This window comes from Furipterus horrens, unplaced genomic scaffold (assembly GCF_987537825.1).
Source record: "Furipterus horrens unplaced genomic scaffold, mFurHor1.1.pri manual_scaffold_4, whole genome shotgun sequence".
Taxonomy (NCBI): domain Eukaryota; kingdom Metazoa; phylum Chordata; class Mammalia; order Chiroptera; family Furipteridae; genus Furipterus; species Furipterus horrens.
Window position 1 is genome coordinate 69,075,028 of NW_028327174.1, and position 13,985 is coordinate 69,089,012.

A 13,985-nucleotide genomic window follows, 5' to 3' on the forward strand; every position below is an offset into this window, starting at 1 on the left:
AAAGAAAAAGTTTATTCACTCCAATATAATTTTTTGTACTGGTATACTTACCTTCACTTAGTATAGTCTAGTAGAAATAATTGCAAAAGGTAGTAAGGGAAATACAGGTTTTGTTTTTGTTTTTGTTTTGAATGTCCAAGCTCATCATACCATTCATATTTGGGGAGAGTGGAAAAGATGAACGTTTACTGAGTATTTGCTGTATACTTTGCACTTACCTAGTTAGTTGACAAGTATTGTCTTTCTTAATTCTTAGAATAACATTTGGAGGTAAGTATAGTTATCTCCATTTTACAGATGATGAAAGGGAGGCTCAAAAATATTCAGTTATTTGCTCTGATTGTTCAGTTTGTAAGATGGTGGTGCTGTAATTTGAATTCAGCCTGCCTGCTTTCAAAACTGTGTTCATTTTGGGCAAAGCTTATATTTAAATGAGGATAACCTTTTAAATTTGTGTGCAATAGGATAATTATTTTAAAAATTATTCTTTCAAGAAAACATATGTTGCCATTTTTAAGTACTGTTGGAAGCCATAGTGACTTGAATGGTATAGTCATTCCCTAGGGCCACAAATTTCTATTAGGCAATTATGAAGAGCACTGTCAGTACCTTTTTAAAAGGTGAAACTTTTTTTTCCCCCACTTTCTTGTTTTTAAGATACTCCAAGTCATAGAAATGGGAAGAGCAAATGGTCATTCCTGTTCAGTTTGACAGACCTGAAATCAATCAAGCAAAGCAAAGAGGGTATGGGCTGGTCATATTTGGTATTCTGTCTAAAGGATGATGTCGTTCTCCCTGCTCTGCACTTTCATCAAGGAGATAGCAAACTACTGATTGACTCTCTTGAAAAATATGTGGTATTGTGTGAGTAAGTATCACATTATTTTCTACTTATTAAAATTGGATTGTTGTATTGGCCGGCAGGCAAGCTATTTTTACTTGTCATTGGGTATCAGTGACGTGTGTTTGTATGAGGGCACAAACAGTTTTTTATTTTTTTGAGATGTTGACTGCTTTGGATGAATGCGTAAAATTTTACCTCTTTAGTAATTTGGATCTGCAATGTATCACCTTATTACTGTTTAAAGAAGAGAGTGTTCTAATATTTTTATACACATTTAAATGAATGATGATGCATTAATAACTTATAGATTATGTATTTACCAAATTTATCTTTTATTATGTAGCTTCTATTAAACATAGAATTGTATTTGAAATGTTGTAAACTTAAGTCGGGCAAGTTTAAGCCCTTTGTAAAATTATTATAAGTATGGAAGACAGGGCTTCCTCATTTCTCAGAAATCTTGTATCTTACATTTATTCATCTGTGTACCTTTGTATACACATAATCTTTCTTGCTTTTACTGTTATCAAATATATTTGGTATGTCAGTTACGTTCTGAACACTGTGCTGGTTGCTTGATATTTAGTAGTGAACAAAACAGGCACACAACAGTAATTGAATATCACAGGTCTGCATAGTGGGGGAAAGGAGGGTACCAAATGCCAAGATGAGGCCAAAGAGCTGGAAAAAGGCCAGAGCATGAAGGAGCTTGTAAATTGTGTTAGCAGGTTGTTCCAGTCATCCAGACAAGATTATTATGGCGGGAAATAAGAGGGTGACAGGGAAGGTGCAAGTGTTAGACAAATGTTTAGGGTGGAGTTTGTGACTGACTGGATATGTGGAGATAAAGAGAAGGAAGTTGAGATTTTTAGCTTGAGGAACTGTAGGGATGATTGTTAACTTCATTAACAATGTCCTCATTTTATAATAGAAAATAGAAAAATGCCCTTTATCATATTTAAATTTAGATGATATAAAGTTAGGAGTGATCTGAAAGTTGGAGGATATTGACCTTGTGTTTTCTGGAATGAAATTTACTCCCTTATTGTGTTGTTCACTTCTGGCTAGCACTAGGTATGCAATCAGTACCTGATTGGTAGTATTTTGGTCTCCAACTTCAGGTGAGAAATTGGGAATAGGCCACCACCCAAGAGGTTAAGTAGATATCAGGAGAGGCATTGTCATGATTGCGGCAGAAGGTTTGGCTGTCTGAACAGCAGGTGTTAAAGACTTGGGGTTTTGGCTGTACAACAAGCACAGTATTAATCAGTGTTGTGATGTAACAGTCATAAAAGAGCTCATTCAATCTGAGACTTGATTAAAGTGTAGTATCGAGGATGAAGTGGTAGAACCTCTCTCTTTACTGGTGAGCTCATACTTTGGAGAACTGGGCTTAGTTTTAAGCATTGCATTCTAAATGTGTTAGACTAACTATACTACATGGAAAAGATAACTAGTGTAATGAAAGGCTCAAAATGGTATCATGAAAAACATTAGAAGGATGTGGCAATTAACTTGAAGAAGAGGACCTTTGGTGTAACATTAAATAAAATTCAAACTTCCTGCTGTACCTCAGCTCTCTTTATCTCTTAAACCTCATCTCACACTGTTCTTTTCTGTAGTCTAGCCACACGGTTTTCTTTCAGTTGCTAAAACACCATAAATGCTCTCTTGTCTTAAGGTCCTGATGTATGCTGTTCCTTTTGTGTGAATATGTTTTTTGATTTCTGATCTAGGACATCTCAGTTTAATGGCACTTCCTTGAGGGGCTTTCCTGGATGCCTCCTCTCCAATTATATATAGGTCCCCATGCCCATTCTTTTCACTGTCTCAGCCCCCTGTTTGCTTCCTTCATGGCCTTTAACAGAATTAAATAATTTTATCAATTTTTTTAAAGTGTATTTTATTGATTATGTTGTTACAGTAGTTCCAATTTGTTTCTGTTTTGCTCCCCTTTGCCCAGTACCCCCCCTTCCCTCTAGCACTTCCAGTCCCCTAAGTTCATGTCCATGGGTCGTGCATATAAGTTCTTTGTCTTCACCCTTTCCTATATTATTCTTAACTTCCCCCTGTCCATTTTGTACCAACTGGTTATGCTTCTTAATCCCTGCACCATATCCTCATTTCTCCCCCTCCCCTCTCCCAACTGATAATCCTCCAAATGGTCCCCATACCTATGATTCTGTTACTATTCTGGTTTGCTCGTTTGGATTTTGTTTTTACTTTTTAGATTCAGTTGTTGATAGTTGTGAGTTTGTTGTCATTTTAGTGTTCATAGTTTTGACCTTCTTTTTCTTAAGTAAGTCCCTTTGACATTTCATATAATAATGGCTTGGTGATGATGAACTCCTTTAGTTTCACCTTGTCTGGGAAACACTTCATCTGCCCTTCCATTCCAAATGATAGCTTTGCTGGATAGAGTAATCCTGGTTGCAGGTTGCCTTTCATCACATTGAATACTGCTTGCCAGTCCCTTTTCTGCCTGCAAAGTGTCCTCTGAGAAATCAGCTGATAGTCCTATAGGCACCCCCCTACTCCTTCCCCCCCCCTCCCCAGGCAATTCTCCGCCTCTCTCTTGCTGCCCCCAGGACTCTGTCTTTATCTTTCACCTTTGGCATCTCAATCACGATGTGTCCTGGTGTGGTCCCCTCTGGGTCCAGCTCACTTGGGACCCTCTGTGCTTCCCGGACCTGTATGTCCATCTCCTTCGCAAAATTTGGGAAGTTTTTCTCATTTTCTTCAATTCTTGCTTCCTCATTCTGTACTGGTTGACTGTTCTTTTTCTTTCTTGTGTTCCAAATCATTGATTTGAACCCCAGTTTCCTTCCCTTCACCATTGGTTTTGTGTGGATTTTCCTTAATTTCACTTAGCATAGCCTTCACTTCTTCCCTTATGCGTTTGCCATACTCAAGCATATCTGTCAAGCCTGTGAGCATCTTTATCATCAGTGTTTTGAATTCTGCTTCTGTTAGGTTGTCTATCTCCTCATCTGTGAGGTTGGCTATCTCCTTGTTGCTTAGTCCTCCCACTGGAACCTTGATCTGTTCTTCCTTTTGGGTCATACTTCTCTGTCTCCTCATGCTGACAGGCTCCTGTGTTTGTTTGCCTTGGTGTCCCAGGTAGAGCTGCCGCTCCTGTTACATTGTAAGGGGCAGAGCCTTAGGGATTCATCAGTACAGGACGACCTGTTTCACCACACCATGGCGCTGCATGTAGGGGAGAGGTCCGAGAGGGAACAATGCCACCCGCGCAGCACGCACCCCCTGTCCAGGCACCTCTCCCGCTTCTGCACCAGATTGGCGCCCCTCTAGCTGCTGCCCTTGCTGCCATTCCCAGAGTGGGTGGGTCTGCGGGTGTTCTAGGACCGTGGGGGCTCTTTAAACAAGCAGACTCTCTTGAGAGACCAGCAGTTTCTGCCTTCACTCCAACCCCCACTGGGTTGCGCAGTCAGAAGCAATGAAGCTTGATTTTCCCCAGTGCCAGGACTGTGAGCTGCAAGGTCCAGTGAGGAGCTGGGGATGCTCCCCAGGTGTCCGTCCTCACCCCCCCCCCCCCCCAAATGTGTGTCTGCGCCCTCTGCCGGCCTGCCGCCACTGCCATTGTTGCCACCACACCACGTCCTTTCTGCCCTGGCTCCGCCCCTCCTATCTGTCTGGATAAGTATTTCTTCTTTATATCTTGTTTGCTGGAGTTACATGCAGTTTGATTTTCTGGAACTTATGGTTGTTTCTTTTTTGAGGTAGTTGTATTCCTTCATAGTTGTGGAGGGAGACGTAGCATGTTTGTCTATGCCTCCATCTTGGCTGGAAGTCTCTATGTCTTGTCTGTTTTTTAATATTCTGCTCTAGAATGTAAGCCCATGAAGACAGGTATTGCTTCTATCTTGTTTACATTGTCTCCTGAGTTCCTAGCCAGTGTATAACACATATTTGCATGATCTTAGTTGAATGAATAAATGGCATGTTTCTTCTATAAATAATTTGAAAGGGTTGTTATAAGAAGTAAATTGTACTTTTGTATGATTCCAAAGAGAAAAATAGAAGGAAACGGGTTTTAGCTCAAGAGGTAGGAGTTTTCTATCCTGGATGGGTTTTTGTCACTTTTAGACAACTGCAGGTCTCCCTAGTGAGTACAGATTACTTATCATGTGAATGACAGCAGACTAGAAACCACTTTTTCTGTTGGCAGGCAGATCAAAGAGAAGGAGAGAGCTGGATGGGATTTTGCCAAGCATACACCTTATTCCTTCCTGATTTCAGCAATCAGATGTGCCCTTGTGAGGAAAGAGTTTTTGTTTAGAAAAGTGCATATTTTCATTTGGAAACATGAAATTATGGGAATAGTGTTCCTCTTTCTCCCCTTATTATTTTTTTAAAATTTAACAACTAATTTATTTTGAGGAACTGTGCCAAGTTCTGGAAAGAGAGCAATAATCAAAAGAGATACGAACCCTGCCTTCATGGAGTTTGTACTATTCTGGGAGAGACTAACATGGCTTATACAAATAAATGTAACTTTCCAGCTGTAATAAGTTTGTTGGATAAGACACATATAGCATTACGAGGGCATATGATAGAATAATATATGTAATAAGATAATATATAATATTTTTTTGTGTGTTGGTAGTAATTGAAGCTCTGAGAGAGAATGAGATTAAGTAAGGGGGGGTAAAATGGGGTAGTATATAAGCATATTTGATGAACTGCAGTCTTTAATGACCTGATCAAAGAGGAAAACCTAGCAGAGAAGACTGACCTCCCTACGCTTTGTTCTCTTGTCTCTTCCCATTCTCTTGTCTTTTCCCATTGGGCGTTATCATTAAGTATCTGGTCAGTCATGGATGTGGCTGTTTTGGGACAAGGAGATGGCTGTTTAAAGTAAATCCTTCAAAAGCTGCACCCTCAGTACCAGGCATTCCCCATTGTCTATTCTCCTGTGACACGGGGAGTCAGTTTATTCTTTGCCCCCTGAATGGTTGAAATGTGTAAGAATAGTACATCAAATATTTCAACTGCAAGGCTCCTCTGTCCCCTAGGCTGAAAATTAGCACTCCTTATTCTCTTTCCCATCATAAATTATGACCAATTACAATGAGCCTTATAGCTCACCAGAGATTATATGTTGAGTCCAAATGTTAGAATGTAGACACTCCAGACAAGCAGTCACCCATATAAAAGAAGTCCCAAATTTGTATAAGCCATTATCAGATTATTAGGGAGATATTAAAGTTCATTATTCTTTATGCTCATTAGTTATTATCCAGATAAATGGAATTCCCAAATAAGTTAAAGTCTGAAGAAATAAAAATCCCCAAGTACTTCTCCCTTTTTTTTACTCTACTTGGTGTCAGCCATGTGGCTCTCATTTCCTGTCGCTGTAGTAGTTATCCTAAGGAAAATGATGTTTCCAGAGTCATGTTTCTGTGGTCAGAGATTGTTGTAGAGACTAAAAGGAAGAAGAGTAGTCTAGGAAAACCTTGGTTTCAGCAGCCTCACTGGGTTGCCAGCCAGTCTATGCCAAGGTCCTCCCTTGTCATCTTCTGAGTTCAAAACCAGTAGAGGGTATTTTTTTCCCCTTGATTAATGTAAATTGAAGAATGTGGCATGCATCTGTGGCTATGTTGTCTTCCTAACACTTCCACTAATAAATTAAAGGCATTACCATACAGATGGGTAAAAGAATGAGTCACAAATAATTTTTTTGTTAACTTTACGGAACCAAGTTGGTTGCTAGGATATGAATGAAGGTTATTGGTGCCATTAAAATTATATTGTATATTGGGCCATTTTTGCATGAGTTCATAAATACCCAAGCAATAACATATTTTTCTTAAAAGCCAAATTTGTTGTATCACCAGCTGTTTATAGGATTAGGTTACAGGCACTCATTTATTCTCTTTGAGAGATAATGTATCTCATATATGCAGGGCAGGGCAAAAGTAGATTTACAATTGTGAGTACACAAAACAGTTTATTCTGTGTTATTAATTATATTATTTTCCATATGAACAACTGTAAACCTACTTTTGCCCCACCCTGTATGAACAAATCATATGTACTTTTGTTGTACATATTATGTACCTTTTTTGGCGGGAGGGTTGACTGGAATTGATTTATTTTGGTGGAATTAACATCTTAATAAGGTTGAATCATCCATTTAACACAGTGGCATGTTTCTGAATTTAGTTTTTCTTTTGTTTCTCTCAGCAGTATTTTATCATTTTTCAGTGTAGAGATCTTAAATATTTTTTACTGAATATACCTTTTTATGGTATTGTAAATGATCTTGGTTTCTAATTTTCATAATCCAACTGTTCCTAGTTTATGAAAGTGCAGTTGATTTTTGTATATTATTCTTGTGAACTACAGCCTTTTTATTTATTTTTTATCAATCTTCCTGATTGATAACTTTTGCAATGAAATTTTTATTTCTTTAGCTTTACATATTGGTCATTCTTGTAGCAATATGAAATAGTTACTTCTACATCTCAGTGCACACACATTCTTAAACTCTTACAATTTCTGAATTTCTTCTAGGTCTTTGGGAGAGGTTCCCTCAAAAGCCTGGGGAATACTTGTGATTTTTTTAGTAGATATGTCTCAATAGTTGTGATATTATAGTATGATTTTCTTTAAACCCTTAGTAGGCTCTAATAGAATTGCTAATGTCAGTACCATTAAAAGTTTTGTCTTACTACTGCAATGAGTTTGAAAGTCTTAAGTAATGTTGTCATGAGAGATCAACTTCCCAGAACCCAAATAGTCCCAGAATACATAAATATAATATTTATAAATCCATAATATTTCATCTTTCCAGATTAAATCAATGTGATAACCTGGCAGGTAAAAATGCAACAATATTATGGAATGCCAATCATCTTTTTGATGAGCTCTGCAATTGCCTGCCAATATATTACTTGTCTTTTGACTGATATACTTTAAAAATGTTTTGTTGATTTCTTTAGGGGCAACTAAGTCTTAAATTTCTTATATTTCTCTTCCTAGAGCTTCTCCCAGCCCCTCATCACAGAGCATTGGGTATAAAAAATGAAATTCTTCCTTTTTAAAAAGTGTTCATGGTTTCTTCTTTGTTGGGCACTGATTTCTTCCCGTCTGCAGTTTACTGACTGCAGGTTTAGGTTTGTAGCTGTAATAATGATCTGAGTCCAGATAGTTGGAGGTTGTATATTTGTTTCCCTTCTCCATGCATAGCCAATGTTTTGATTTTCATGACCAATTTTTATTTGGATTTTAAAGAAATAATCGACTTCATTTATTGTCAGAAGCAAAATAATAACCACTATGCCAACAGCACTGTTCTAGGAAAATATATGTTTCTGTACTAGTTACTTATTCTGGTGTTACATTTAAAAGTTGATCTATCATTTAAAAATACCTGTGAGAACCCCTAAGTCTTCATATAATGACCCCAAAAAGTGTTCTGAAAAATGGTGTTTAATGAAAATTGAACATTTTAAAATTATTTCTCCCCTTCAAATGACTTGACCTCAGCTACTTTAAGAAGCCAAGGTGCTTATTAAGCTCCTGTTGTCTCTGTAGGTGAAGTGCTGTTTCTGAATATGTAAGAATAAGATCCTGTTTTGGATTTCATATTCTCCTTACCATTGTTGTTGCATCCTGTTATGTGAGAATTGAGAAGAGATAACTGTTATTAAACTTTTTATCTCATATTTATAATAACTAGAAATGGATATCAGCAAAATAACATTTTAATTTTAAACACAAAACTTGTAGATTCATTATAGCTAAGTTATCAAACTTATTGAAGAGAAAAAATGGATAATTCATCTGTTTGAAATTAGATGTCTATTTGGAATGAATTTTATTCTGTAGCTGTTAGGAAATGTGGGGAAAAACTTGTATCCGAAGTTCAGTAAACAAGAACTAAAAAATATTACTGAACTGTACCTTATAACCTTGTTAAATATGTTTGTGTGTCTTAATAATTATGGTGAGCATAATTAATTATCTTTAACAGATAATTTATCTATTGTATCTTATATTTTTAACATCTTATATATACAGTACTAGCAAGCTGTGAAATTGGAAACTGTTTTAAAATAGGACATTTCCTATAGAGTACATAGTATATATACTGATGAATCCTAAAGTGTATTTTGACTTGCTTTAGTTTCTATGATAATAAAAGAAGATATATTTGTAAGATTTTCTACTATGTATAATTCTAAATAAGAATTTGAGTTTATTACAGGTTAGTCCTCTTGGCTTTGCCTAGAATAAAAATATACTTCAACTCTTTTATATTTTTTAACTTAATATTTCATGTTTCATGAAATTTTGGAATTCAAGGTAGTTAATAGGTACTTGTTAACATTGTATTAATAGGAAACAGTTCTAAAACTGGAAATATAAGTTTTTTGTTGTTACGGAAAAGTGACTATGCATTAGTAGTTATTCAGGTAGTAATTGATGCAGTGTGTTAGTATTTTTAACACGTCCCTTCTTTTTATTACAGGTCTCCACAGGATAAAAGAACACTTCTTGTGAATTGTCAGAATAAGAGTCCTTCACAGTCTTTTGAAAATCTTCTTGATGAACCAGCATATGGTTTAATACAAGTATGTTTTTAAAATCTATTTTGTATTGTTCATCTGTTAATCTGTTTCCATTATTTTACATACCCACTACCTCAACTTTCTCAAATTATATAGAATGAGGCAAATGTCTCTCTGTTTATAATCTTTATAAAACTATTCTCTCTATAGAAGTAATAGTATATTTCTTATTATTTGTTAGGCTCAAAAGCTTTCTTGGGTTCTTAGCTACTCTTAAGACAATGTTTTCCTTTATCATAATACTGAATTTGGACATCAGTAGATTTTTTTAATCATAGCTTTCATTGATTAGGTGAAAGGTCTCTGTGTAAGCCACTTTGAATTCATTAATGATAAACTTAGGCAAAGTCTGGTTTGAATTTTTATTTTCCATTTAAGTAGGTTCTGGTTTCCCTTAAAGTATTTGAATATATTCTTGATAAACTTATACAAAAGTCAGGTTTGAGCTTTTATTTTCTATTTAAATAGATTCTAATTCCTCTTAAAGTATTTGACTATATTCTTACATTTGGCTAAAAATGTGCACTTAACACAGTTAGAAGTTTTATTTTTCATTTGAATTTCCATGTAAACAAAATAGTTCTTTATCCATCCATTTATTCAGTTATTCATTCAACAAACATTTGAGTGCTTACTCTTTCCCAGAAGCTCTCTACTGGGCTCTAAAGATAAATAAGATAAGGAAAAAAGACAAGAGAGCTCAACACTGATTAAAATAAAAAATGAGGAACCAGTTTTTATTATTGTGCAAAATAATCATTTTAAAGCTCAACATTAAAGAACTAACTATTTTGTTAAATATGAATAATCAGGCAACAACCTTTTCTTGTTTTCCAGGACAGCTGTGCCCAATACAAATTATTCTTATTAGCATGGTTTATGAATCATATAATTAGATTAAAATATCAGCTGATATTTAAATGTTGTGAGCTTTTGCCCTTGCTGGTGTGGCTTAGTGGATTGAGCACTGGCCTGCAAACCAAGGGGTTGCCAGTTTGATTTCCATTCAGGGGACATGCCTGGGTTGCAGGCCAGGTCCCCGGTTGGGGGTGTATGAGGGGCGACCAACTGTTGTTTCTCTCCCTCTCTTTCTGTCTCCCATCCCCTCTCCCTAAAAATAAATACATAAAATCTTAAATAAATAAATAAATATTGTAAGCTTTTAAACTTAGCTACCAAATGTTTTGTGTTAGACTAGTATGGTACTGCACACTTCAAGAAATATATTTTTTTGTGAAGGCAGGACTGCTAGACAGAAGAAATCTGTTGTGGGCCATTCACCAATGGCAAGTAAGCACTGCATATGTTTCTGATGTGCAGATTGAATGAAGCCTGCAAATCACTTGCTTATCTGCAGTTCAATCAGTAGCATTAATTTGCCATTTAATATACTATTTTAACCAAATAAAAAGATTGGCTTAGAAATTTAAAATTTTTCTTCTCACACACACAAAAAATTTTAAGATAATCTTAGAGCACTCTGTTTTAGTTCTGATTTCCCCCCTTTAAAAAAAACTGCCTTTTTACCCCTGATGAGGTATTTTTATTCTTTATTTGAATTAATAATGCTATTTTTTTCTATTATATAGAAAATTAAAAAGGATCCTTATACAGTAACTATGGTAGGATTTTCCAAAGTTACAAACTACATTTTTGATAGTTTGAGAGGCACCGATCCCTCTTCACATCAACGACCACCTTCAGAAATGGCAGATTTTCTTAGTGATGCTATTCCAGGTTTAAAGATAAATCAACAAGAAGAACCAGGATTTGAAGTCATCACAAGAGTGAGTGGAGATTTATATTAATATAGCTCTTATATTTTAACAGGGGGAATGTTTTTAAACATCTATGAATGCAATAGAAATAGAAACTCAATCTTGGTTATTTGCCTCTTCCCCATAATTCTTTCTTATAACTTTTTGCTAACTAAAATATCTAACAACTAACACTTGTCCTGCTACAAATTGTTGGTTTGTTCTTTGATTACTACGTATACTTTCTGTTCATTAATGTTGGATCTCTTTTCTTCAATTATTTTTTTTTTTACTGTTGTACTTGTTTTATTAATTATTGTTAATCTCTTAATGTGCCTAATTTAGAACTTAAAATTTATCATTGGTATATCAGTAAAGAAACCAGTACACAAGGGTTCAGTACTATCCACGGTTTTAGGCATCCACTGGGGGTCATGGAACAGATAAGGGTGAGACTACTTTATACTGAAAAGTGTGTCAAAGAATTTAGGTAGTCAAAAAGTTGTTAAAAACAAACCCAGATACTAGTAGTTCCCTTCAAAGTTATTCTGACCTTCATGTTTAATATTATTTAACTATGCTACATACTAATCATTGGATTTGTGGTGCATCATATTTAAAAACAACTATTTACAAAATTTTCCTTTCCTAGCAATAACCTCTAAATTTGCGGGTCCACCCCAGAGTGTTCCTAAAAGATCTCTTTTGGTCTGTAATGCCTCCTGGAAATAAAGGTTCTTTGACTAAAGAAATAGAATTTCAAAGCTCTGATTAACTTCCCGTGGCTTTTTGATAAACTACTTCAGCCACTCTTGTGCTTCTTCTAGATATTCAGTTTCATTTGAAGACTGCAAGACCTCTTTGACCATCCCTAAGTTTAAAGCTAAAGCTTGTTTTGAATCCTGTTTGAGGGCTATACTTAACACTTTGAGAGCTGTCCACTACTGATAATTTCAGTAGTGAGTTAGTACTGTCCCAGCTTAGAAGTATATCCATCTCCTTGTGAACAAATCTGATCTAACTCTCTTTAGTCATTAATCTGAAATCATATGCTGTAATAAATTCTGCTCCTTCACCCAATTCCCAACCTTGATCTAGTGTGACCCTTTTTAAAGGAGGTCTCAATAAATCTTGTTAAGGTATTTTGCATGAACATACATAAGGCCGCTCCATCCTCTCGAGTTCCTAGTGGTTTCACAGCATTCAGATTAGATCCTGAGGAGAAAGTATTTTTTGCCCCCCAAGCAATGAGACCTTTTTGCTCTCAGTTTTCTAATTCAGTCACTTTTCCCAAAAGTTGTACCATCCTAAAACCTGAGAAGTCGTCCTTCTTACTTGGATTACTGTATTCAGAATAAGAAAAGCCAGTGTCATTGTCTTCCTTCTGAAGGTCAGTGGATCCACCAGGAAACTGCTGAAGTTTTCTTTTTACTTCTTCATGGAAGCCACGAGAAGTATCATAAAGTGACAGTCCCATTAGATGTAGCAGTTTTGTTCTTAGCGACATAGATGATGTCTTTAAAAAGCTTCTTGACATTTCCTCTTTGGACTCCATTCCTTTTTGCAAACTGGTTTCTCTGACTGGAATGATCTGATTACCTTTTGATAATGATGAACAGGTTGTTTATTTCATTGAGTGCATAGCAATGAGTTGTGATGCTATCATGTTACCCCTAATTCTGTTCCTAATTTATATGTTTTCTTAGTAGACACCAGAGGCAGCCAGTCAGGATACTACTACTTTAAGGCTTTTATTCTCATGGGAATCTTTTCTCTTTAAAATAAGGTGGACTTTGGCCCTGAATTATGGCATATCTTTATATATATGCTCAACAACACTTCTGAAGTTGCTACAGTGCTAGGCTGCACATAGTTAGAACATTATAAATACCTAAATTGTGGTACTTAATTAAAGGGCTTATCTTGTAAATGACATTTTAAAATTACCAACATCTGTTAATTGAATAAAAACTATAGAAAATATCAAGTGGAGCTAATGGATCATGAATCAATTCTGAGAGTTACAAATTTTAGTATGGAAGAAAAGCTAATTTTAGAATATGATTTATGTAATAATACTGTTTTTTAATAATATAGCATGCCATTTAGTTTGAAGGGTCCTTTACAGAATTTACATGTTAACTGTTCTGCACTTATGTAATTGAAACCCAAAATAGCAAATATTTTCCCATCTTTGAATTTATAACCTCATTATTTGCATGTTTAGTAGGAGGGAAAGTATTTAGTTCATGAACTAGATATTGGAAAATAAGGGAAGATATAAAAAATGTTAGAACATTTCTGAGTAGTTGTATTTTAGTTTAAATTTTTATATATCTTGATTTCATTTTACTGGTTAAAGGTGTGCTCCTTATTGCTTATCTTCTTATTTTAGATTGATTTGGGAGAACGACCTGTTGTTCAAAGGAGAGAGCCAGTATCACTGGAAGAATGGACTAAGAACATTGATTCTGAAGGAAGAATTTTAAATGTAGATAATATAAAGCAGATGATATTTAGAGGGGTAAATACTTTAAAATGGATTGTATTTTAAATGGCTGATATTCCAAGTTTTCTTTTTTTTAAGGAAGGGAGAAGGGAATGAATTCTTTTTTGACCAATGATGCCTTAAAATCCTGTAGGAGAGAGTGTGGTGCTTGTGATGTCCCTGATATCAGGTTGGGGAAGACCAGTAAGCCTAAGGAAAGATATTTTTCCTTAATGTTTTATGGGTTATGTGAAGGAGACAGGTATGTACCTCAGTGGTAGTTGCCTTACCCAGTAAGG

At 35.6% G+C, this 13,985-nt stretch overlaps 1 protein-coding gene and 1 pseudogene across 2 annotated transcripts in view; one reads left to right on the forward strand and one right to left on the reverse strand.

The window, feature by feature from the left end:
- The window catches only part of TBC1D15 (TBC1 domain family member 15), a 68,978-nt gene that overhangs the window by 35,974 nt on the left and 19,019 nt on the right, over window positions 1–13,985 (forward strand). The window contains exons 5-9 of one of the 2 annotated variants that reach the window (XM_090273628.1): window positions 658–868; window positions 9,342–9,444; window positions 10,681–10,731; window positions 11,031–11,228; window positions 13,594–13,722. In XM_090273628.1, coding sequence (XP_090129754.1) covers window positions 658–868; window positions 9,342–9,444; window positions 10,681–10,731; window positions 11,031–11,228; window positions 13,594–13,722 — 692 coding nt within the window. The remainder of the gene's footprint in view (window positions 1–657; window positions 869–9,341; window positions 9,445–10,680; window positions 10,732–11,030; window positions 11,229–13,593; window positions 13,723–13,985) is intronic. The other variant, XM_090273629.1, reaches the window with a different exon arrangement.
- LOC150012176 (ethylmalonyl-CoA decarboxylase pseudogene) lies at window positions 11,825–12,753 on the reverse strand (annotated as a pseudogene).